General features: G+C 39.0%; 1 protein-coding gene and 1 long non-coding RNA gene across 24 annotated transcripts in view; one reads left to right on the forward strand and one right to left on the reverse strand.

The window, feature by feature from the left end:
- LOC103891196 (uncharacterized) overlaps positions 1 to 13390 on the reverse strand; it is a 62730-nt gene extending 49340 nt beyond the window's left edge. Inside the window, exon 1 of the long non-coding RNA XR_008527200.1 lies at positions 13265 to 13390. This is a non-coding gene — a long non-coding RNA (uncharacterized LOC103891196). The remainder of the gene's footprint in view (positions 1 to 13264) is intronic.
- ST7 (suppression of tumorigenicity 7) overlaps positions 1 to 25447 on the forward strand; it is a 274827-nt gene that overhangs the window by 175644 nt on the left and 73736 nt on the right. For 14 of the 23 annotated variants that reach the window (XM_024249374.3, XM_054559088.2, XM_024249373.3 and 11 more), the window contains 5 exons: positions 52 to 167; positions 1453 to 1528; positions 3691 to 3759; positions 5646 to 5800; positions 8003 to 8100. In XM_024249374.3, the coding sequence (XP_024105142.1) occupies positions 52 to 167; positions 1453 to 1528; positions 3691 to 3759; positions 5646 to 5800; positions 8003 to 8100 (514 nt within the window). 23 annotated transcript variants of the gene reach the window in all.

A 25447-nucleotide genomic window follows, 5' to 3' on the forward strand; every position in this document is an offset into this window, starting at 1 on the left:
TCTTGCTTTTCTCTCTCAAAAGTGTCTAATCGTCTTATTTCTCCTTTGCAGGTATACTTGGGTGACAGGACGAGAGCCTCTTACTTACTATGACATGAATCTCTCTGCCCAGGACCACCAGACATTCTTTACTTGTGACTCGGACCATCTGCGTCCCGCAGATGCAAGTATGAAAAATCCATACATCCTTCTGAATGGGAGGGCTTTTTGGCTTAAGTGTCAAGATTTCTGCTTTTAGAATATCCACTCTGTAAAACTCCAATGAATAAAGTATTAAATTGTTGATTGACTAATAAGAACCCAGAACTCTGATAATTAAGTAAACCTTTATCACAATGAAGTATTGATGTTGAAATGAGTCCCCTCATAATAATTTGAATCATGATTTTTAAAAATATATCAAAGTTGGTTTTATATATTTTAAAGAAATATAAATCTTATATGAAGCTAATGAAGTTCTTGGTTGAGTTAGCATGAAGGCCTTATCTCCTTTATGATATTCAAAGTAGAAATTGGAATTTACTGGATTCAGGTGATTAATGAATATATTTTAGTGACTTTTATTTGCCTATTTATAGGTTAACTAGCATCGAATGGGGTCATGGCCTTGGCTATTGGAGTCCAGATGTGTGTTCCATCTGAGAAAATACTTTGTTTAGTGTGTATTTTACATTACTTGAGTTTCAAATAATTCAACTGAAATTTTTTGTGTTATAAAACTTATTCAAAGTAAATAGGTGAAAAAATGTTTTTGAAAGGGAACCTCTACACACTCTAAAATAATTTGTAAAATACAAATGTATAAAATAAATAAGGAGATTCTTACTCCTTTGTAAAATGGTATTCTTTGCTATGGTAGAAACATCACGGTACAGTAAATATTCCCATTGAGCTTGCCACCATATGTTCAGAAACTGCTCTGATGTATAAAAGCTAGGTTTGCAGGTAAATTTGGGATATAAGTACACATGTTAAGCAAAAGCTTAAGCATTTTTTACTGACCCACGCATAATTCTTGAAATGGTTTCAGAATGTTCTAACACCAAGGGTCTGTGTTAAGTGCTTCGGAAAATGACCAATTATGTTGTATCTAAGTGAATGAAGAGGTTGGTAGCAATGTCATCTCAAAATGTGTAAAATAATGTATGTTCTCCAAAAACAAATGACATTAATGTGCAAAAGACATGCAAAATCTCTGTTAGAGTGCCTTTTCTTGATTTCCTTAGCCTGTAGTTTTGTGAGCACAAAAAAGGTTTGCTGTCAGCAGTTGAAATACAGTGGAATAGCACATTAATACACTAATGTGACTTTGGAGATTTTGGCCAACCCTCTTAGTAATGAAATGTGTTCTTGTAATTTAAGCTGACATTCCTAATTTAGCTCTTGTCCTCTACTGAGTCTACCTAATTATATGTATTGATTGACTTGGTGTTTTCTCTTTTTCTTAAATAGTAATGCAGAAAGCCTGGAGAGAGAGAAACCCCCAAGCTAGGATTTCTGCAGCTCATGAAGCCTTGGAGATAAATGAGTAAGTGGGGGAAAATCTTGCTGTTAAAAAGGAAATCTCATCCTTTGCTGAATATATTCAGTTGCCATTGATAGGATACTTAAATTAAACTGCATTTGAACTAGAGGATTATTTGGGGAGTTACTACTCTATTTAAAAAAGTTTTTTTTTTAATGAAGGACAGCCACCATGTGGAGGTGGTTTTAGTCATTTTGCAAATTCAATGGCTTTGCTGTGATCCTAAATTAATTTCTTGAAGGGCTATCCCTAGGATATTGTGAGGATATAAAATAAATACAATTCTTTACATATCTAAAACATTCTGACAGGGAAAATTTTCCAGATGTAGAATGCTCATCTGCACTAGAACATTTTCTAGTAGAACTTCTGCTAGTGGGGAAAACATGATAACAACATAAGGTTTAAAAAAAAATTTTAGAAAATACTTCAAGATTAAGACAAAGATAAGAGGAAATGCTGTCTTGAGTGTTGTTAAACATTCTATGGGTTACCAAGGAAGGCTGGGAAATCTCTTCTGGAGATCTCAGAAAATGAGAAAGATTCTTAAAGTTGGAGTCATAAAAACTCAGGGTTGGCAGAGACCTTAAAGGTCACTTAGCTCAACCACCCATCTGGTGCTTGAATCACCTCAACACTATCCTTGCCAAGTGGTCATTGTTAAACTATTTTATGATTTTTCTGAAGAAGGTTACAGAATCTTCTTCAGAGCTCTTAGGGGGAAAAAAAAAAAAAGATTGTTGTGAGAGTTTAAAATCCTGCCATTGTAACCAGTTGATCTATGGTTTCTGATTCTGTCATGCAACATATTTATTTTCCAGTTTCTTGTCATCTACAAATTCGATATGCCTGTCTTCTGTGTGTCATCCATATTTCTGAGAAAAATATGAGGGCCAGGAATAGAGCCCTGTGACATGACATAGAAACTACCCTCCAGGTTCATGTCTTCATGAATCACCATCTTTCGTATTGTTCACTCAGTTACTAAGCCACCCAGTTACACTGTGACTCAGCCCATATTTCTCCATTTGGATCTTAAGAATGCCAATTGTAGCTGTGGATCTTAAATTTATAGTAAATCTATTAGAGTAAATTAAGCTAGCACAATCTGATTTATTTATTCTTAGTGAATTTAAGCTGGCTTCTAGTCGTCACTACTTTCTTTTTAAAGTGCTTGGAGACCATCCCTTTAATAATCCATTAGAATATCTTTCCAAATCACTGTGTTCTGTAGTTTGGGAAGTCTGCCTTCTTCCCCTTTTTGAAAATTTATGCTACATTTATCATCTCATCTTCTAGCACCTCTCCATTCTTTGTGATTCCTCAACTATCCACAGAGAGCAATTCCATGGCCTGCCTACAAGGTCTTTCGGTTTCCTGGGATTTGCCCATCCAGTCCAGTAATTCATTTAGAATGGATCAATTATTTGCTATCTTACATCTTTTTACCCATTTTAGAGTTTAATTTCTTCTCCTTTTTTCAGTCTGACAGTCATTCTCCTTGATAGAGAAGCCAGGAACAAAATAGGAGAGAGAGAGTTTTGCTTTTTCTTTATTATCTACTGCTGTTAACAATAAACCTTCCTTGTTTTGATGTTATTATGTTGTTTGTCTTTTTTTTACTTATTTGCCTTTGTGACATGGGGATGGTGATAGGGCCTTAAACATAATTTTAAAATAGGGAATAAATGGTTGTCTTTAGCATTTTATTTTGTTTTATTATTATTATTATTATTATTATTTTTGCAAGCTTCAGCTAATTTGGAATTGTAGCTCTCCTGACATTATTCTTACAAGCTCATTCCACTCTCTTATAGACCATCATTACATGCCGTCTTTCCATCTTTTAAAATATGTCCTTTAAAAATCTGACCTGGGAGAAATCTCTGTGAAGCTGTATTGGTTACTTAAGTGCCACCCCTCTTTTCTTCCTGAGAGGATCATTTGTGATTGCAGTTACAGTTGAACATTTGGAAGCTGCTCAACCCTCTTAAACCATTTTTCCTTCTGAATCTCATGCCATTGAATCATGCCTCTTTTCTTTGAATTTTTTGAAGTCCACCTTCCCCTCTTTGATTACCCTGAACTCCAAAATGACATAGTGACTCTCTCTGAATGTTCCTATCAATTTTCATTTTACCAACTATTTTTTTCTTCTTGGCCAGAATTAGGTCCAGAGTTGAAGTTCCCCTAATTGCTTCCTCTACCATCTGGGAGATAAAATTGTTACCAAAGTAAGTCAAGAACCTGTTGGGTGCCCTACTTCTAACCAAATGAGACTTCTAGTGGATATCTGGATGGTTGACACCCCCATCACCACACTTTCTTGCTTCTGTATGTGTATTGTGTTGTGACAAGGATGCATCATCTATATCTTCCATCGAGCTGAGCAGTCTGTTCTGTACTCCCCAACCATTAGCACTTCTATTGCTCTCTCCTTTTTCCTTCACTCACAAGCTCTTAGCATGTTTCTACCCCAAACTCATGCGTTTCCACATAGATGTATGTTTCTTGGCCAGTAGTGCTACTCTGCCTCTCCTCCTAAGAATACCATTTGAAATATAAATAAGCAAAGCAAGCAAGCTAGCCCCAACGATTCTTGGGTTCCCAGCCCAACAACTACAATCTTATAGCTAATTCCTCTGATACTGTATCTACCACTCAGTATTACAATCTCAATTTTCACTTCATTACCCTTGCCTCATATTTATATGTTGGCATCTGAGGCCTTAAGCATTTCTTCTGATGCCTATCCCAGTTATTTTCTCCAGTGAATCACTTGGATAGTTTCAGCATCATTATGGTTCTTTCCAAGTTGTGGATGCTGCCATCTGTAGAAATTGGTTTTATAGCTGTTTTTCTGGGCATTTTTCTCCCTACCTCACCACATTGTTTAAAGCCCCATTGATGGTTCCTGCCTGAAATTAGAGAGATTGGCTAAAGACCTTACAGACCCTTCCTAAGGCTAAGATTAACTAGTAGCCCCAGCCCTTACATTAGCTGTGAAGTTCAGCCTCCTTTTCCTAGCTGGTTATTGCAGTTTGTGGACAGTAAAAGTAATATTTGGTTTTACTTTCTGTTTATTTTCTCTCTTGTGGTCTGATGGAAATAAGTAGGGAAATGGCCACAAGTGAGGCAGTGGGGAAGGAGAGTGAAAGGATGGGTGCAGGACCTGTGTGGTCTGTTACAGCCTCACCACTTCCCTATTACATTCCCTTTCTTTGGCAGTGGGTTGTTCCTCATATGCTTTGGAAGGTTTAAATTCCCAAGAACTCCCCATGTTCATTAATTATCCTTTTGGCTTCCCACCTTAGAGGGTTGTTGAAAAGATTATATGAGATGATATATGTTAAGTGCCTGGTACAGTGCTTAATATATACTGAGCAACAAGTGGTAGCTATTGTTGTTGAAGGCATGAGATTTAACTTGTTAGCTACTGTGGCTGAGTCAGATTTTGAGTTCTTCAGAAATAACACTACTGGTAGGTTCTTCCAATGTTCTCTGAAGCAGAAAGTCAGTGCTAACTGTAAAGAGATGTTGAAGCACTGTGTTTTTTTTCAGTCAGTAACTTGATTTAACAAATTTCTTATTCTGAAGAAATCCTTAGATTGAAGATAATCTGTGTTTAGTTAACAGAAGTAAACCTGTATATAGCACCTCTAACTTTGAGTGTTGGAAGGAACTATTTAATAACAGCTGTTATCATCACCATCACTAGCTGACATTTACTGAGCACTTAACCACATGCTGGCTACTGTACTGAGCACTTTACATGCATCACCTTACTTAACCTTCACAACAACACTGTGAACAAAGATTCCATGTTGTTCTCCATCAGGGAGGCAGAGTAAGAACTTGCCTAAAGTGACACACTAATAAAGGGTGAAGTCCATATGTGAGCCCCATGCTCTTAACACTACGCATCCTACCTCTCAAGCTAAAATACAGATGTTTCTTTTGTACCATTATTTTGTGTCAGCAACTACAAACAGGGGTGCATGAACCAGCTGGCCAATCTGCATGTTTTGGCGTAACTCCTTGCCTTTCTGCATGAGCTCCTACAGTCTATTACCATGTCTTTGGCTTTGTAATTGATGGTGGCTATTATCTGAATGAACAGGTGTGCAACTGCTTATATTCTCTTGGCTGAAGAGGAAGCAACAACCATTGCCGAAGCAGAAAAACTATTTAAGCAGGCCCTGAAGGCTGGAGATGGCTGTTACCGACGCTCTCAGCAGCTACAACATCATGGATCCCAGTATGAAGCCCAACATAGTAAGGTTTCCTGCAGGTTGATGCATTGGGGGATCAGAATTGTAAAACTTATTAATCAGAGCAAATTTTTAGTCCAGTTCAAAATATGATTCTCCTAGACAAGAGAAAATATTGGCTTTTGCTTTGTTTTCATTAATTTTCTTCTTTCCTATAAGTGCAGTTAGTAAATAATTAACTTACAGCTTCATTACTGTTTATATTCACATTCTCTTTCCTGCCCATAGATTCCTAACCCCAGAAATAAATGGCAGTAACCTTTAATGGTAACCTTTTTCCCTCCTGAGTTCTTACATATTTCAGTTCATCAGTTGCTTCTGCTCACAACTTTAAAACCCAGATGGGAAACAGGATTTAAATTAGCCATAGTGTTAGCAAAGGTTTTATCTTATAGATCTTCTACAACATGGATTGAAATAGGACAATTAAGAATATAAGTTATTGGTGATTGTATCAGCATTTATCTCTTACATAAGAAACATTGGTATTGGCTTCCAGAGAGAAAGAACCATGAGCTCCTAGTTATTTATCTTTTTTATATTAAAATAATGCCTTTTTAAACCCCCCAAAAAACGCCTTTTTAAATTTAAGATAACTCTTTAAAATCTGAGACCTTTCACATCATTATACTAAACTGAAAGTCAATGACATTTCACGGGGGAACAGTATAGAAACAAAACAACGAAATCATTTCTGGAATTCCCTGAGCCCCTCGACTCATTAGTTTGTTTGTTGTTTAAGCAGAAATTTAGCAGTCTTTGTGGTCAGAGAGTAAGTATTTCCATGGTCCAACCAAAATTTGAGAGTATTTCCATGGTCCAACCAAAATTCACAAAGTTATTTTGTTTCTCACTTAGTTTCTCCCTCCTGAAACTTAGAGAGTAGGGATGTTATCTCCTTCATATTTGAGATTATAAAATTAAATGTTAACGTTAAACTTGGGTTTGGTGTAGAAACTGACTGCATTAGTCCGCATAACTAAGGTGCCAGCAATATCTTTGCATTACAGCCTGCATATATATGAGTATGTCCTCACATGTACCACATCAATTCTTAGGTTTTTATTTTTATTCTGCAGCGTATATATGCTAATAAAGTCTCTAATCACCATCTATGTCTCACTTTTTAATAAAAAAGTATTTTAATGTAATGCAGTGCATTTTGAAGACATGTAGTAAACGTGTATTTTGTGAACTAAATGGAAATCAATACATAAAATTACATAACCTATAATACAACATTAATTTTCTTTCTTTTCTTCTCTAAATTAAATCCTTTCAACCTGTTGCCTAAATCTATCCAAAAATACAATCACATTTTAAAAATAATTTGTAGGTACTTGGCAAATTTTCAGCACACATCTTGTTCTCATTGTTTAAGTCTTGAAATGTTAGGACTTTGGTCTTAACATCTTTTAATAGCTGCATATTATACATGTACTTAATCTATAACAGGTGTGTCATATTTTTCTCAAACATGGTAATTTTTATCAAGGATTAAACACATGCGTGTTCTCATTGGTCTGAAAACATATCCAACAAGACATATAATTAAATAAAAGATTAAGATTAGAAGTTGTTAATATACTTTTTAAGAGTCATTTTAGTGACTGTTGTTACAACTATTTAGCTTGTCAATTCTTTCTCTAACACTAGGGTAGTTTTTCATTTTGTTGCATACTCTATTGTCATATCTGGAATGTGTTATATTGCCATCTAAAATCAACTGCTTAGGGGACCTGGAGATGATTATGATGTCACTAGTGTTAGGGAAAGAATAATATAAAGCAGAAGTTCAAGATGAGGCTTCTCCAGACTTAATGTCAAGAATGAAAAAAAAAATAGTTCATCAGGATGCAACCTGAGATTCACCTCTGCATCTTTACCAAAAGAATGCACACTTGAAGAATGTGGGATTCCTGCTTGTAAACTGTATACACTGTGGGTATGTTCATTTTCGCAGCACTTTGTGGCAGATGATTTTATTTATTATCAAATATTCAACATCCTCACTCAAAAGCATGGATTAGGTAATTAGTCACATGATTTGACCTTTGGGAGTCTAAGTGCTTTTACTTTACTCGATCTTCATTCTACTATTAACAAAGTTGTCAGTGCTCTGAAGATTTCCTTTAGGGGCAAGGCAAATGGGCCTCTGTTGTTTTTTTTTTTTTTAAATGTTGGTGTTTTATATCTCCCTCTTCAGGACGAGACACCAATGTCTTGGTGTACATCAAAAGAAGGCTAGCAATGTGTGCCAGAAGACTCGGGAGGACCAGGGAAGCAGTGAAAATGATGAGAGATGTGAGTTTGAGTTTGTGTTTGGGATCAGTGGCTTACAGATATAGGAGCCCGCTGAATGGCCATAGCAGTCTGTACCAGTGATGGTGTGGTGGTCCCGTGGGTTCTGGAGCCAGACTGTGTAGAGTTCGACTCTAGTTCCCAATTTACTAGATGAATGATGTATGTTGGGCAAGTTACTCAGCTCCTCTTTGCCCTAGTTTCTTCATCTCTAAAATGGGAACAACAATAACAGTCCTAACAATTACTTCTTAGAATTTTTGTGAGGACTAAATGAGATAATACATACAAAGCTTTTAATAGGGTGGCTGGCATATTTTAAAAATGTCAATAGATGTCCTTGTTAAACCTTTGGGGCTGCAGCCGGAAGCCAATAATGAGACCAGCCATGTTAGCAAACTGATTTTTTTTCTGTGTAGTTGTTAGGAAGATCAGAATTAATTATGGGTCAAATTACTACTCTCAAATTTAATAATATTATGAGTTAATCCTGTTGTAGTTGTTTCAAGCATTTTCCTAGATTCTTGAACCAGGATTCTTTATTAGTAGTAGTCAAGACAAAAGAAGAGAGCAAATAGGTGGGAGTTTTAAAACAAAAGAGAACCAAGGGAGGTTGTTATTATGTAACTTTAAAACAAAACAGAGGTTTTAAGGGAAACCAGTTGGGGAACTTGGATTTCTGTGTTTTTTGTTAATAGGAAATACTTTTCATAAAGAAACTGACACCAGTATGAATTGTATTTATAGGCTATTTTCTTTTTAAAAACAATCTCAGAAAACCTTTGTCAACATTTCATTCTTTTGCTGAATTAGAAGACACATAACTGCCTATTATAAAAATGAAAGCACCAAGGGGCGAGATAAAAGTGGGATCTTGCTTAATTCTCAGCTCATGGATTTGAGCACACTAGGACTACACACTTGGTGAGCCTTTTCTGAGTTTGTCTCTGGAAAAACAGTTATTCTTGTGAATTCCCAGTTACTCTTTGGAGGAGGGAGCACCAACAATCAACGCTCACCCCTGGTTATTTCTGCAAGTTACAGCATGATGTGAGAAGGCCCAAGTGAGACTCTTGCTTTGGTTTTGGCCACTCCGTAGGACAACAGTGTAGCCCCCAAATCTGAGGAGAGGAACTAGAAGGGAAGGTTATAAAGTATTTCTCTTTGACTGCGGGTGATAGATGCTCTCTAGGAAAGAGAATATCCCTCAATTAAATTATTTTGTTTGAAGGAAGAATTCAAAGAATGTTATATGGTATAAGTGCTAATTTTAAGAAAAGGAGATTTCTGCTGAGATCTGAACTTGCTCTCAAAGCTTTTTAACTTACAGAAATTCCATCCTTTGATATACTCCATCCCTCTGCCAGTCACTTTGGCTCTGAAGGAGCTGGGTGTTTTAGGAAGGATGAGCTATTTCTCTATCTTAACCTGGCCCAGCCACATTCAGCCTTTAAACAGATTAATTAGCTTGGAACAGGCATGCATTGAGGAGCTAATTTTGGTGATTTTCTTGAGTGCTTAAGCAACTTAACAGGAAGAACAAATTCCGATGATTTTAATTTCAGGTTTTTTCTGTCAGTCTCCTGGTTATCATTATTTTCAGTACATATAAAATTTCATGTGATTAAAATCAATGCATCTACATTATGATTTGCTTTTTGTTTACTGTTATTTTATACTTACAATTCCATTGATTGACCTAGTTCACATATAGATCTTGGGGGAGAGATGGATGCAGTGCGAGAAACACTAGGCAGGAAGTCAAAACACCTGGATGTGGCTCTCAGCTTTGCTCTTTACCAGCTTCATGACCCAAGGCAACTTATTAATACCTTTTATGGGCTTTTCATTTAGTCTTCTGTAAATTGGGGATAATGATTCTTACCTGAAAGGATAATTGACTGGGAGAATTAAATAAGATAATGTGAAAACACCTGACATATAGTAGGCATGCTTACAATTTTTTTTTCCGATTTTTCTCCATTATATAAATATGCCATCATTTGCTTGACCATTCTCCTGATGGACATTTTACGATATTTCTAATTTATTTTTCTTGAATGAATTGATCACTCAATTTCTCTCTCCCTCTCTCTACATATGTGTATACATATGTACACATACATATTTATGCATGTTTGTATATATATGCATGTTTCTTATATTACGTTTCTAAAAAAAAATCTGTCATATTCTTAGAATACCAATACATGTGCTCCTTTTTCTGGGTTTATGGAGCATCCTGTAGACATGGGTCTTCTGGTATAACAGTCCTGTAAGGAACACTCTCAGACGTGGTAGAGATATGTTTTGAAGAGAAATATTCAAAGTGCTCCTTCCTTCAGGGACTCCTTTTATCAATCCTTGCACCACAAACAGAAGAGGGAAGGTTGAGGACCCTTCTCTTTGCTAAAGCTGTGGCTGTTCCCAGCCTTGCAGGAGACAGTTCTTGGCCAGGCCTAATTTGTTTGGCTCCTCTGCGGTCATGGGTCAAGATAACTGCGACTTCACTGAGAGGTTCACTCCTTTAACAGCATGCACATAAACCATCTTGCTGGAAGACTTTCTCTGATAAAATAGCTCAGTAGATTCCAGACAGCCTGCTGATAGAGGCTTAGGCAGGATGATCTAATTTCTCATTAAGACACAGCCATCTTCTCCCCATATGCGTGAGTTTAAAACTTTCCTAGAGCAGATTTCATAGTAGAAATAGAAATGTCAGTTAGAATGCCTTCCATGTAGAAAGCAGAATCATTTAAAGAAATTTCTCTGGAAACACCTTAAGGAAGGGGAAACTGTTAATTGATAAGAGATTCTGAAAAAGAATGAAAGGGAATTCTGGGAAGGCCAGCAGTAGATAATTTCTTATATTTTCATGGCAATACACCTGTGAAATATTGATGAGGTAAACACGTCGACTCCTTAACATCAAGATTCATCACTTCTCATTTTTTAAAGCAACACATTAATTATTTTGAATTCCCAGGATGTTTTTCAAAAACACTCATTTTAATTAGCTTCCTTTTGCAATCACGAATATGGAAGCGGCACCTTACTGCTGAAGGAATATTTTGGCAGTAGGCAGAGCTAAGAGAGCATGCTGGCTTTTTCTTTCTTTTTCTTTTTTAAGACAGAGTCTCACTCTGATGCCCAGGCTGGAGTGCAGTGGCACGATCTTGGCTCACTACAGCCTTGACTTCCCAAGCTCAAGTTGTTTCCCCACCTCAGCCTCCCAAAGAGCTGGGACTACAGGCGCACACCACCATGCCTGGCTAATTTTTGTATTTTCTGTAGAGACTGGGTTTTGCTGTGTTGCCCAGGCTCATCTTGACCTCCTGGTCTCCAGTAATCCACCCACTTGGGCCTCCCAGAGTTCTGAGATTACTGGCCTTGCATGCTGGCTTTTGAACGTCACTGTAATGTAAGGTGTTATTTATTATTCAAAATAAAAAGAGTTGCATTTTCTGCTTTATTAAATTTAAGGAAAGGTCTTTCTGCTTGCTTTGATGTTTGGTAATTTTCCCTCTTTAACATTTAATATACGATACAATTTCTTTTTTCCTTTTGACATCTACTGTTTAGCTAACCTCAGGTTTTCCCTCTGTCTTTCCCTGGCCCTATTTGAATAGATTTGAAATGAATGTCATAGGGCTGATGACCATGGTCTAGTCCCTTAGCCATACACTGTCAGAACTGTCATGGATAAACTAATAAGGATGGGATAGATTGCCTGTATGAAAGAACCCCAAAGCTCCTGTGCTCCGGTCATTTGGTCTAGAGCAGGATTTCTCAGCCTCAGCACTGTTGACATCTTGGGTCAGATTGGGGAGCTGTCTTGTGCATTGTAGGATGTTTAGCAGCTTCCTAAGCTTCCACCTACTAGATGCCAGTTGCAACTTAACCCCTGTACCTCCCCAGTTGTGAAAAAAAAAAGGTGTCTCCAGAAGTTGCTAAATGTCCCCTGGGGGGCAAAATCATCCACCCACTGATCTAGAGAATCTTGAGGTGAGTAGATCTGTTTCAGGGCCGACATTGGTTTTTTTTTTTGTTTGTTTTGTTTTGTTTTGTTTTTTGAGATGGGGTCTCTCTCTGTCTCCAGGCTGGAATGCAGTGGCATGATCTTGGCTCACTGCAACCTCCACCTCCTGGGTTCAAGTGATTCTTCTGCCTCAGCTTCCCGAGTACCTGGGACTACAGGCGTGTGCCACCACACCCAGCTGATTTTTGTATTTTTAGTAGAGATGGGGTTTCGCCATGTTGGCCAGGATGGTCTTGATCTCTTGATCTCATGATCCACCTGCCTCAGCCTCCCAAAGTGCTGGGATTACAGGCATGAGCCACCGTGCCCAGCTCAGACATTGGGTTTTTATCCACTCTGTGTGTTAGGAGTCTGGGCTTCCCTTAGTGTGGGTGTAAGCCTCTGAAGCACCCCTAGATTTGACCAGCCTGGTTTTGGGGGCTGTTTTGCCCAAATGAGATTCCCTGAATATCCATCCCAGGGCAGGAAGAGTAAATGAACCTGGTGGGGTCCTGGTGGGAGGGCTGACAAAGAGGAGAATGTGATGTGGGTTTGTGGTCTCCCTTGCCCCTCATGCATGCTTCGAGATCATTGTTTGCTTCATTTCCCTAAAATCTACCGTTCCTTTGAAAGTAGACTCTGGCGTTATCACCTTTCCCCTCTCCTTTTTGCAGTTTCCTGCTGACCTCTGAGCCATTCTCCCTCACTCTTGTTTCACTCTGTTTGCAACACTACCTCTTCCCGTATCCTGGCCTCTCATTTCTCATAGATCATCATGCTGTTCTAGAAACATTTTATTTACTTGATTTTAGAAAACTATACTCTTAGTTTTCCTAAAATCTCATAATCTCTTTGCTGGATTTTCCTCATCTTTGTGACTTCCAAAATTTGAAGTGTCCCCTGGCCAGTCCTGGGTGGCTACATTCAATCTCAGAGTTTTAAATATCATCTCAATGACAAACATTTCTGTAGTGTTTACTGTGTCCTAGGCATTGTTCTAGGTGCTTTACAAATATAACCTCATTTAATTTTCCTAACAACCCTTGACATTGGTGCTTGTTAAACGTCATATAACAAGGTAGTATTTCTGAGAGTGTGGTCTACAACCACCTTTATCAGAAGTGCCCAGGGTGCTAGTTTAGTACTCACCTCACAGGGTAGATGTCAGGATTAAATGGGATAATTCAAGCAAAGCACTTGGTACCAGACTTCATGAGTAATAAGGACTCAGTGTTGCTATTCTTACTATTATTGTCCAAGAGATATTGTTAAGTGAAAAGGAAAAGTATAACCATTAGGTATAATTTGATTCCATTTTTTCAATTAAAAATGTATGCTAATATAGACTAATAGTTCTCAAACTTTTTTGTCTCAGAATGCCTTTAAAATAATTGAGGATCCCCAAACCTTCGTGTGCATTTACCTATTGATATTTACCATTTTAGAAAATTAAAACTGAGAAATTTGAAAAGTTGTTAAAATAATGGTTACAAATACATTATATGTTAATACAAATAACATTTTTATGAAAACTATATTGTTCAAACAAAAAAATAAGAAGAGTGACATTGCTTTTATACTTTTACAAACCTCTCTAGTGTCCAGATGAGCAGGAGGCTGGAGGCTAATATCTGCTTCTGTATTCAGTCTGTGGTGATATTACCCAACAGGTGACCTCTTGGAGTGGGAGAGGGAGAGTGAAAAAAGCAAAGAAAAATTTTATTATTATGAAAATAGTTTTGATCTAAGGACCCCCTGAAAAGATGTCAGACAGTCCTCAGTGGCTCACACTTGTAATCCCAGCACTTTGGGAGGCCAAGGCAGGCAGATTGCCTGAGCTCAGGAGTTGGACACTAGCCTGGGCAGCATGATGAAACCCCATCTCCACCAAAAAAAAAAAAAAAAATTAGTTGGGCGTGGTGGTACATGCTTGTAATCCCCAGCTACCCAGGAGGCTGAGGTGGGAGGATCACCTGAGCCTGGTAGGTCAGGGCCACAGTGAGCTGTGATCAGGCCACTGCACTCCAGCCTGGGCAACAGAGTAAGATGCTGTCTCAAAAAAAAACACCCCAAAATTCTGGGGGTTCCCTAACCATACCTCCAGGGGTTCCCTGACCATGCCTTGAGAGTCACTTGTATAAGCATAAGGAAAAACCTTGATTATAGAGAAAGTCTTTAAAATTAAGATTATAGCTGTCTATTTTTTGTATTTAGGTAATGTTGAGTATTATATGTGCTATTTGTATTTTCTTATGATGATAAAAATAAAATTTAAAAATAAAGATTGAGACCACTTTCAAAAGAACGAAGTAGTGGATGCAAAAAAGGTAGAAAATGGCCAGGTATTGTGGCTTACACCTGTAATCCCAGCACTTTGGGAGGCCGAGGCAGGGCAGATTGCTTGAGCCCAGGAGTTTGAGACCAGCGTGGGCAACGTGGTAAAACCCCAACTCTACTAAAAATACAGAAGTTAGCCAGGTGTGGTGGCACACGACTGTGGTCCGTGGTCCCAGCTGCTTGAGAAGCTGAAGAAGGAAGATCTCTTGGGCCTGAAGTTAAGGCTGCAGTGAGCCATGATTGTGCCACTGCATTCCAGCCTGGGCAACGGAATGAGACCCCATCTCAAAAAAAAAGTAGAAAATGGGGTAGACACAGGGAAATATGGATGTGGTGAAGAAAAACTTCATCCATCTAGAATTTTAGCTTAAAACCAGACCTGTGACTAGTTTATTCCCAGGCATATTAGTTTCCTGAAACTGTGATAACAAAGTGCCCCAAACTAGATAGTTTAAACAACAGAAATTTATTCTCTTACAATTCTGGAGGCTAGGAGTCCAAGAACAAGGCATGTGGCAGAGCCGTCCTCCCTCTGAAAGCTCTAGGGAGCAATCCTTACTTGCCTTTTCCAGCTTCTGGTGTTTGCTAGCAATCTCTGACATTCCCTTGTAGCTGCATTACCCCAGTCTCTGCCTGTCTTCACATGGCATTCTCCCTGTGTGTGTGTTTCTGTGTCTAGATTTCCCTCCTGTCATAAGGATATAAGTCATATTGTATTTATGACTTCATCTTAAGTTGATTGTTTCTGCAGAAACACTATTTCTGATAGGGTCACATTCATAGGTACTGAGGGTTAGGATCTCGACATGTCTTTCTGGGGGACATAATTTAACCCACAATATCAGGTCATATATAAAAGCAAAATATAGATACCCTGTATAAATTTTCATTCTTCTAAAACTTCACTACTATATCAGGTCAGCTAAAAACATGTTTTGTATGCCTTTGACCATGTTAAACCCACTCTCAGCCTAGCCTGTAAAGATGATAGCTGCTAACTATCCCTCTGTGTTCTTACACTTGGCTCCTTTAAAAAAATAGTCAGAGGGAGCTGCTTGTGTCCTTTCTGCATTTTCATCATCATCTATAGGATTCCCAGCTGAGAACTACAGGGTTTTTAGTTTTTATCAATAACCTGCAGAGTGAGTGTTATATGTGCCATACATTCTGCTAAGAAATTTACAAATACTGTGTCATTTAACTCACACGTACCATGAGTGTCCTATAAAATTACAAAAGTAGTTTATGCTCATTGTGACAAGTCAAAGAATTGAGGGAGTTGTGATATCACCTCCACTTCTACAGTGCCATCGCACTGTAAAGGTATATGTGACCAAAGACTGAAGGAGATGCCGAAGTTAGTCATGTGATGTATTTTCAAAGGCCCTGAGGCAGCAGTATATCTGGAGTGTTCAAGCAATAGCAAAGGAATCTTGGGTGGATAGAACAGAATAAGCCCAGGGGAGAGAAGGGGGGGAGCTTAAAGATCGTACAGGGCTTATGGATCACAGTAAGGATTTCAGCTTTTACTCTGGGTGAAATGGACAGCTTTGCAAGGTTTTGAACAGAGGAGTGACATGACCAGTCTTAATTTTTACAGGCTGCTGTGTAGCAGCAGAGAAGCGGAGGAGTCGGTCAGCAGGCTCTTGTATTAATCTTGGTGAGCCACAATGGCAGCTCAGGCCAGAGTGGTAGCAGAGAAGGTGGTGTGAAGTGATCAGATTCTAGATATATTTTGAAGGCAGGACTAACAGAATTTGCTAATTAATCAGATATACAGTACAAGAAAAAAGAGAAGTCAAGGCTGATTCTAAATATTTGCCTTGAAAGGGAAGGAGTTTGTGTCAGCTAAGATGTGGAAGCCTGGGGTGAGAGAGGTTTTTTGAAAGAAAATTATGAGTTCAGTTTTGAACATGTTACATTTGAGAGAGCACCTATTCATTGTTATCTTAAGTAGTGACTTCTTGATCTTTTTGTGGACTATGACAAATGTATACTTTGTTGGGACATTTTGGGGGATTTGATTAGATCCCTCTTAAAATATAGTTGGTGAGGAACTTCAGGAAGATAAAATCTAATTGATTTCAGAGAAACTGTGACTATAACAGTCTTTGCAGAATATAGAATGTAGTGTCGTGTGTGTTTAATTTATATGTTTATAGATCTCTGCTTCTTCCCTGTTTTACTCAACACTGTTTTTCAGGTCTGTCCATTTTTGCTCTGTGTACCTCTTGTATCTAGTTTGCAGTTTCTAACTGCTGCATCATATTCCATGTTGTGTTCTTACTCTATTTTACTTAACCTTTCCTCTAGTGAAGGAACTCCAGGTTTCTTCCAACTTCCTGTTATCCCAGCAGTGCTGCAATGAACATCCTTGTAGACAGTGAGAAACATTCATTAGGCTGTGGGATTATATACGTGCTTGATTCCACTGAGTCCTGCCATTTCACTCTTCAGAATGGCTGCCTATGATTAAATTCTTACGAGCACTACCTGACTATGCCCATGTATCTCAGTACTAGGCTCTGCTTCAAGCACGTCTATAGTTAATATACATATTTATATATTTTAAAAATTTATTACATATAGCTTTTCATGATGTTATTTCATAATTTAAAAATACTATGTAGTTTTTTTCTTCCTTTTCATTTTGTATTTTATTTGGCTATTTTTTACTCTTATTTTCCCTGATTAGTCTTGGCAGAGGTTGTCTATTTTAAAAACAATTAGGTTTTGTTTATTTCCTCAACTCTTTTGTTTTTATTCTGTTTTTTCTTTCCATATTTGTATTATTGTTTCTTCCCCTCCTCATCCTTCTCCCCCTCCATCCTCTGTGTTTGTTGCCTTTTTACCATTTGAGTCTAAGCATTTTTAAATTTCTTTTTAATTTCATTTTACCCTGTATAGTATGTTTTACCCCCTGTCATTGATTGATTTTTTTCTTTACAGTATGCTTAGAAAACATATATCATATGATATTGATTTGGGGAGAATTTATGGACACTTCCCCTGATGTGGGAATTTGGTCAGGTTTAATAAATGTTATATCTGTGTTTCAAAAGAATATAATCCCTGTTGGGTATAAAGATTCATATGTATTTACTAGTTTGAGCTTATAAACCATATTATTCAAATCTCGTATATCAGCTTATTTTGTCTCTTTGCTCTATCAGTTTCTAAGAAGAATGTGATAGAATATTCACCTCCAACTGTTTATTAATCTGTTTTTCCATGCTCAGTTATTTGTTCCTTTATATATTTTGAGGTTCTGTTGTTGGGTGCATTTATATTGGTGATTGTTATGACTTACTGATATGTTAGTATGAGTATATAGTGTCTCATATTTATCTTCCTTGAATTTTTTAACGTATGTTAAGAATACCTACTCTAACTTATTGGGATTCATATTACCTGGTTTATTGTTGTCTAAATTTTATAATCAAGCTTCCTATAAGTTTTTGATGGATCATTTGGATCTGTAAAATTTTTGATGAATATTGTCTTTATTCAAATCTGAGGGTTTTTTACTTTTGATTGCTATGTTTATCCCATTTGTATTTACAGAGATTAGCAGAATAATTACTGCTTTTTTTGAGCATGTATGCTGTCTTTCGTGTTTTCTATGTCGTACTTTCTCTCTTCCGTTGAAAATATCTTCCACTGATTCAACATTTTAAATTTCTGTTTTATTCTTGATATTCCCAACTCACTAAGATCCATACTTATATTTATGTTCCTTGATCAGTTACTAAGCCTATCACTATCTCAATATCTATAAATTATTCCCAAATGATAGAATTAACTTAGCATGTGGTGCCCTGCTTCCCACCCTAAATCAGGCAGCAACCATGGACATTTGTGAACAGCTTTTCCTTCTGTGAGATGTGTGGGGAGCACTGATGTCTGAGCTTCTGCTGGGCTGGCAGGGTTGCTTCTGTGAGCAGAAGCCAGTGAAGTTGTTGATTTCTAGGGTAAGCAGAGAGGTGATCACTGGAAACAGACATATTTCAGACCTGGGCTGTCAGAAATAGAAACCACAAAACAGGCAAAGCCAGCAATGCATGCAATGACCAGGGAGGACAGTGAGTTGGGTCTCCTGGGTTTCCCTTTTAAATAATCAATGCAAAAGCATTGATCATATCCTTTTTCCTAGACCGCTATCTCTACCGCTTGTTAAGAGCAGATACCCTGGTTAGCCTTCCCCCTCTCCTTGGGCCTGGGGAAGTTACCTTTGTGACTCAAGAATCCTCAGGTACACAAACCTACTTTCTGGGACCTCCCACTGAGCCATTTAAATACAAGCTTAGGCTCTAGTAGGAGATCTTTACTCTTTCATCAGTAAAATCTTTACTGCCTAAACAGAGTAAAGATAGTTACCACCCACCTTCCTACCCCTAAACACCCATTTCTTCAAATCAGGTGGGCTGTCCTTCCAGCTTAATGTATCACTGTCCCATTTTCCACTCTTGATTCATGATTTCTTGTTGTTCCATGGAGGGTCAGCAGGGGCCCTTCTCAAGTTTTCATTGGAGAGATGCTGTCTGCTCCTACTCTGGTGGGCTCCTCTGGCATTTAGGTGTGTAGAGGTATTCTCACCCTCCAGTTTTTGCTATATGCAAGTATTTCATTTTATCACCTTGACTGTCCGTGTCCTACCTTTTTTTTTTTTTTTTTTTGAAAGCATTGTTTTTTGAGCCCATTGACATTTTATTCTAATTTGGTTGGATAGCTGTGGTTTTTTTGTTTTTCTTAAAACTTGGTTCTGCTTCTTTTATTGTGTCTTTCATCCTTTTTCTTTTTTAATTGGAGGAATTTACTTCAGAAGTCTGTTTATCCTTGGCTAAATGTTAACATTTAAAACCAAGGCACCAAAAAGCTTTTGGAGGCTCTATGTTTATATCTAGGGGTGATTGCCTGATAGGTTTCACTTGTGGTTGCCCAGGCAACTGGCTTATCATTTAATCACATACTGCCCTCAAATGTCAGTACCTGGATCTTTTTTTCTGTGGTGGTTCATTTCCTCCATGGAAAGATTGTCAGGTCTTTTGCTTGTGGAGTATACACCTGACTGCCAGTGTTTCTGGGATCAGGTTGGGAGACAGAGCTGTGTCATTCATTATCCAGACTGTCACCTTAATTATTCTGTTTTTAGCACCAGGCCTCGCTTAGTCCCTCACTCTGCCTGATATCCCTGGTTTTGTGGTTGTCTGAGGTGGGAAGGAGAAACTGGAGTGTCTAGTCGCTGTGGGTATAGACTTAAACGCAGTCTTGTTCTCTGGCTTCTTCTGTGCCTCATGCCTTCAAGTGCTGAGGCCCTCAGGGATTCTGTTTCCTTTTTGTTTGAATCTCTCCCTGGAAGTATTTTGGGAGGTAATGTTGTCCACTCTGCTCATGCAGTTACCCATATTCCATAAGCTTTACATCGCCTAAAAATTCTTCATAGTGTTTCATCTTCTCTTGACTCTTCTGTTTCTGGTTTTAGCTTTTTTAAGCTCTTCAGGTGGCCAGTTTGGCATTTCAGTTGTAACTTCTTTTCGGTTACTTCCCTCCTGGAACACTCCTGCTCTCTGTGGTCTCTCACTTGTGTAATTTCTCTTCTGCCTCTCCATCTGCTCCTTCTCCATCTTTTCCCTGGCTCTTCCTGCCTGCAGCTTCTCAGTGCTGGAGGGCTGCAGCCTCTGCCTGGGCCTCCATTCTTCCCTGTGACACTCCCTTTCCAGCTGTCTCACTTGGCCCTCGACTGTAAATACAGGCTGTAAGGTAATGACTCCTATAGTTGTATTTCCCTCTTCTCTGTTGAACTCCAGATTTATATTCATTTGCCTACCTGACATCATTACTTAGGTATCTAATAGGTACCTCAAATTCAATATGTCAAAAAAAATTGAACTTGCCAATCATTTATGCCAAATCTGTTTCTTCACTATCTTGGCTATCTTGGTAAGTCACATTACATCTACTTAGTTGCTCACATGAAAAACCTAGGAGTTATCCTTGATCCCTCTCTTTGCCTCACCTTCCACATTCAATTAATGTGTGCAAGTCCTCGTTGGCTTTACTGCCAAAGCATGTACACAGTCTAGTCACCTCTTCCAACAGCACTGCTATAATCCTCATTCAGGTTACCACTGTCTTTCATCTCAGCTATGCAGTCGGTCTCCAGACTTCCACTGTCGCCTGTATAGAGTCCATTCTGAAGAAAGTAACTCAAACTACTTTTTTAAAACTCAGATCAGCATTTGTCACTTTTCTGCTGAAAAGCCTTCAGTGATTTACCATTGCCTTTAGTATAGAATGCAAACTCTGTACGTGGTCTGCAAGGCCTCACATGATCTTGTCCCTGCCTACTCTTCTGAACTCAGCTTATGCTACTCTTTTTCTAACTCACTAGGCTGGACTCACACTGTATTTCTTTTTGAGTGTGCCAAGCTTGCTTGATCCTTTCTTAGGACCTTTGCATAGGAATAGACTGATCCAGATCCTCACTTGGTTGGCTCCTTCTTGTCATTTAGGCTGAGCTGGAATAGCACTTTAGAGTGGACCTTCCATGATACCCAGTTGAAGGAGCACTATGCACAAACACTCATGTGCACACACACACTATTTTTTTCTTATCTATTTTTCTTATTTTTTAATTGCCCCTTCACTTTTGAAATTACTTATTTGTTTATTTACTTATTTATTGTCTGTATTCTTCACCTCCATTACAAAATAAATTCTACAAGGGCAGGAACTTCATCTTCCATGGCACTTGATAGATAGGCACTCAATTAATTTTTGTTGAATGAATGGATGGATGGGTGAATGCCTGGATGGGGAGTAGAGGGGTACACTTTCCACCCCAAATCCTCGTAAAAGTCAAGATGAGAGAACTTGACCAAGAATTTATGACCTCAGGCTGGGCATGGTGGCTCACGCCTATAATCCCAGCACTTAGGGAGGCTGAGGCAGGTGGATCACTTGAGGTCAGGCATTTGAGACCAGTCTGGCCAACATGGTGAAACCCTGTCTCTACTAAAAATACAAAAATTAGCCGGTGTGGTGGCACGTGCCTATAGTCCCAGTTACTTGGGAGGCTGAGGCAGGAGAATCGCTTGAACCCGGGAGGCGGAGGTTGCAGTGAGCCGAGATCATGCCATTGCACTCCAGCCTGGGTGACAGAACGAGACTCCATCTCAAAAAAATATAATAATAATTTATATATATATAAAATATATATATTATATATATAAACTATATATTATAGATATATAAACCATATATTATAGATATATAAACCATGAACAAATCTTTAGTTTCTTTAGTGAACACCTCTCTGATTATAGAGCAGGCAGTCATTTTATTTCCATTAAACTTGGGGCAATGAGAAGGGTTGCTCAGCCCAGCTGCTCTGAAGTCAAGTGTTTAATTACATAAGGCTACTGCCCCACAACCCACTCCTGCTTTCTGTCTCTGCCAACTCCAAATTTGGAGCCTCTGTGAGGCTCTTCTCAGAACAGCTATAGCATCCTCTGCTATGGCTTAATCATGTCCCACTTAACAGTTTATCTTGAAGAAAATTGTTAAAATCTCTTGACTCTGCCAGCCATTCCTCCCACCTGCTTTCCTGTTTTCATCACAGGTATAGATTTCTCTCCTTCGACACCATTTTCTAATAATTTCAATAGGTTTTGTTTCAGGGGAGAGGAGTAGCTAGATTTGTTCAGTCTTCCATCTACATTTGTAAGTCCTTTGCCTGAGTCCTTTTACTGCTGTGATATGGGCTGTATAGAGCCTTCACAAGTGGATCCAGAGTTTATGCATTAATAAATAACTCCATCTGGTGTTCTCATACATCACTGATTTTAGGGAGATAATTTTTTTAGATCTTTTGCTGAAGAGTCAAAGGTCATTTTATGCTGCTGCTTCGGAGTACAACACATGTCTGTCTCAGAGAGAGAGAGGGAAATGCTCACTCCTGTCTTATACAGTTTCCTGTTTCAACCTTGCCTTCTATTTTATAGTAATGGAGAGACACAGTTCAAATGTTCTGGGTTTAATTTAGTAGGTCCCAGTAGAATAACCCCAAGTGGATTGTGGGTTCAATTTGTGAGATTTAAGAGGTAGAGTTGAGAGAAGTTGGAGACTGGGTAAGTTTTTGTTTGCTTTTACTTTCAGGGTGGTGGGTGTTGTATGAGGAAGAGACTAAGAAAGATAAGTGATAGATAATGTCTGGATTTCTTGCCTGGGAAACTGGGCAGAAAACATCATCATCATGGGGATTGAGACTGTAGTCTAAGTAGCTGGTTTATGGATGCGTGGGCAGGAGGAATGATTTCAGCTTTAGATCTGCTAAACCTATGGGTCATCCAAATGGAAATATTTAGAAGACAGTGGGATATACAGACCCTGAGCTTATGAGAGAGATAGGGGCTAGAGGAAGTTCTGGGAAGGATCAGCATGGGAGGTGATTTAGATAGTGAGTGAAGATGAGATTATGGAGGAAAAAGTGAGTAGAGTAAAAAAAGAGGAGGGAGAAGTGCAGGATCGATCAGTCAAAGGAGACTTAAAAGAAGTGACCAGAGAAGTAGGAAAAAAGTTTAGGACATGGTTGTGTCATGAAATCCGTAGCAACAGAACATCTTAGAGGGAGGAAATGGTCAACAGTATTAAATGCTACAGAGAAAAATGTATATATGATCTGAGCAATTCTTAGTCCAGTACTTGTCACACAATTACTCGGTGAATATTTGCTGTGGAGAAAACTGTTACATTTTACCTCAAAGAAGTGATTGGCAATTTGGCAAAAGCAAGATCAGTAGAATGTAAAGTGTATAAAATAGATTCAATTGTGTTATCTCCTGAATGTGAGGTAAGATGTCTACTGGAGTAGTAGAACTCTTGCAATAAGCTTAGATGGAAAAGGAAAAGAGAGAGGTGATGATACCTAGAAGGGAACCTGTAAGCAGTAGAAGACCTGAGCATGTGCCAGTGTGGATGGGAAAATACTGAAAAGCAAGGGAGAAATTAAACATACATATGAAAGAGAGGGGATCACTGATAGAATGAAGTCCTGAGGAGTGCAGCGTGATGAATTACAGAGCACAGGAGGGGAGGATTAACTGAAGGAGTACTACAGAATGAATGTTTGTATTCTCCCCAAATTCATATGCCAAAGCTCCTCTCCCCACTGTGATGGCATCTAAAGATGGTGCCCTTTGGGAGCTAATTAGGTCATGAGGGTAGAGCCCTTACAGATAGGATTAGTGCCCTTATAAGAAAAGACAGGAGAGGATCTGTCTGTGCCACGTAAGGATACAGCAAGAAGGTGGTCCTCTGCAAACCAGGAAGAGGGCCCTCACTAGAAGCCAAATCTGCCAGGATGTGGATCTTGGACCTCCCAGCCTCCAGAACTGTGAGAAATAGATTTCTGTTGTTTAAGATGCACAGTCTGTGACATTCTGTGATAGCAGACTGAGCAGACTAAGACAAAGAGGATTACCTGTGTGGCTGACAGGGCTAGGAAGATGGATCTGGATGCAGGTGGGGCCTGCAGTGGAGGGTTATGGTAGAGGTGAAGAGTGACAGGGTTCCTGCCTGCTGACTTTTGTTTACTTGATTAGATAGAAGACAGGGTCATCTGCTGGGAGTTAACTGAAAGGAGGTGGGTTAAGAGTATTAAGGGAGTGGTGGAATTTGCAGGAAAGAAGTCAGCAGAGAGGTAAATCCTGGAGGTTTACTGGGTAGTTTTGGCTCAATAGAGGTCAGAGATCAATATACTTTAGTTGTTCCTCTATACCTCATAGTTGTGCCCTTTGGCCTGAATGTTGGAGCAGAAATGATAGACATCTGGGTTGATCTAGGGTGAGGGTGTTGCTATGCGAGTGGAATGAAAAGATGTGAGGAAGTCAGGAACTTGAGGAATTGGCAAGGAAATGGAAAGGTGATGGGCTGTGGGCTCTAGGTTGGAGAAGGGAGGAAGGGGAGGGAGTGTGAGAAGGGATGATGGATTCATTCTTTTTTAAAAGCAAGCATCTATAGAATGCCTCACACCAAGACAGATAACATCCCTACCAGCATGGGGAGGGGAGACATGGATGATAAAGACAGTTACAGATAATGATAGGTGCTATAAAGAAACTAAACAGGCTGCCATGATAGGTAACAGGAGGGCCTAATTTAGATAAGTGCTCAGGAAGGGCCTAAGAGGTCATATTTTTGCTGAGATCTAAAGGGTGAGAGGGAGCCAGCCACATGAAGATCTGGTCAGAGGAAGAACTAATGCAGAGGTCCTGAAGCTGGGAAGAGTTTAGCAAGAATGGAAAGGGGGCTAAGGTGACTAAAGGGAAGGTCAGAATGAGATGAATTTGAAAAGGCAGGGAGCAGCCATGTCATTTAGGGCTTTGTAGTTGTGTAAGGCGTTTAGATTTCATTGTAAGTACAATGGGAAGCTTTTGAACTGTATACAACAGAGGAGGGATGAGATCTTACTAAGCTACATTGTCAAGAATGGAGAGCAGGAATGGAGGCAGGAGGCCAGTTAAGAGGTCGTGATTGTATACCAGGCAAGAGCTGAAGAGGGTTTGGATTTGGGAGTGGCAGTGAAGAAGTGGTTGGATTTGAGATATATTTGGACATACATATCTCAACGCCCTACTCTTGGCTCATAGCCCTCCCCTTGGTTTAAACTATCATCTCTCACTTGGAGTGTACTAACAGCCTTCCCTTTTAACTGGTCTTTCTGCTTCTACTCTTAATTCTATCTCCACATAGCAGAGAATGAAGCCATTGAAGGCATATGTAAGCTAATGTTACATTTGACTTCAAACCGTCCAGGGACCTCTCATCTCACTCAGAGTTTAAACTCTAAAAGTGGCCTACAAGGCTGTCCACAGCCCGGCTGCTGTGTTCACTATGCTCCAGCCATGCTGGCCTTCTTGCATTTGTTGAATACACCAGACTCATTCCCAACTCAGAAACTTTACACTGCTGGAACCTTTCCCCAGCATGCTTTTC

This window comes from Pongo abelii, chromosome 6 (assembly GCF_028885655.2).
Source record: "Pongo abelii isolate AG06213 chromosome 6, NHGRI_mPonAbe1-v2.0_pri, whole genome shotgun sequence".
Taxonomy (NCBI): domain Eukaryota; kingdom Metazoa; phylum Chordata; class Mammalia; order Primates; family Hominidae; genus Pongo; species Pongo abelii.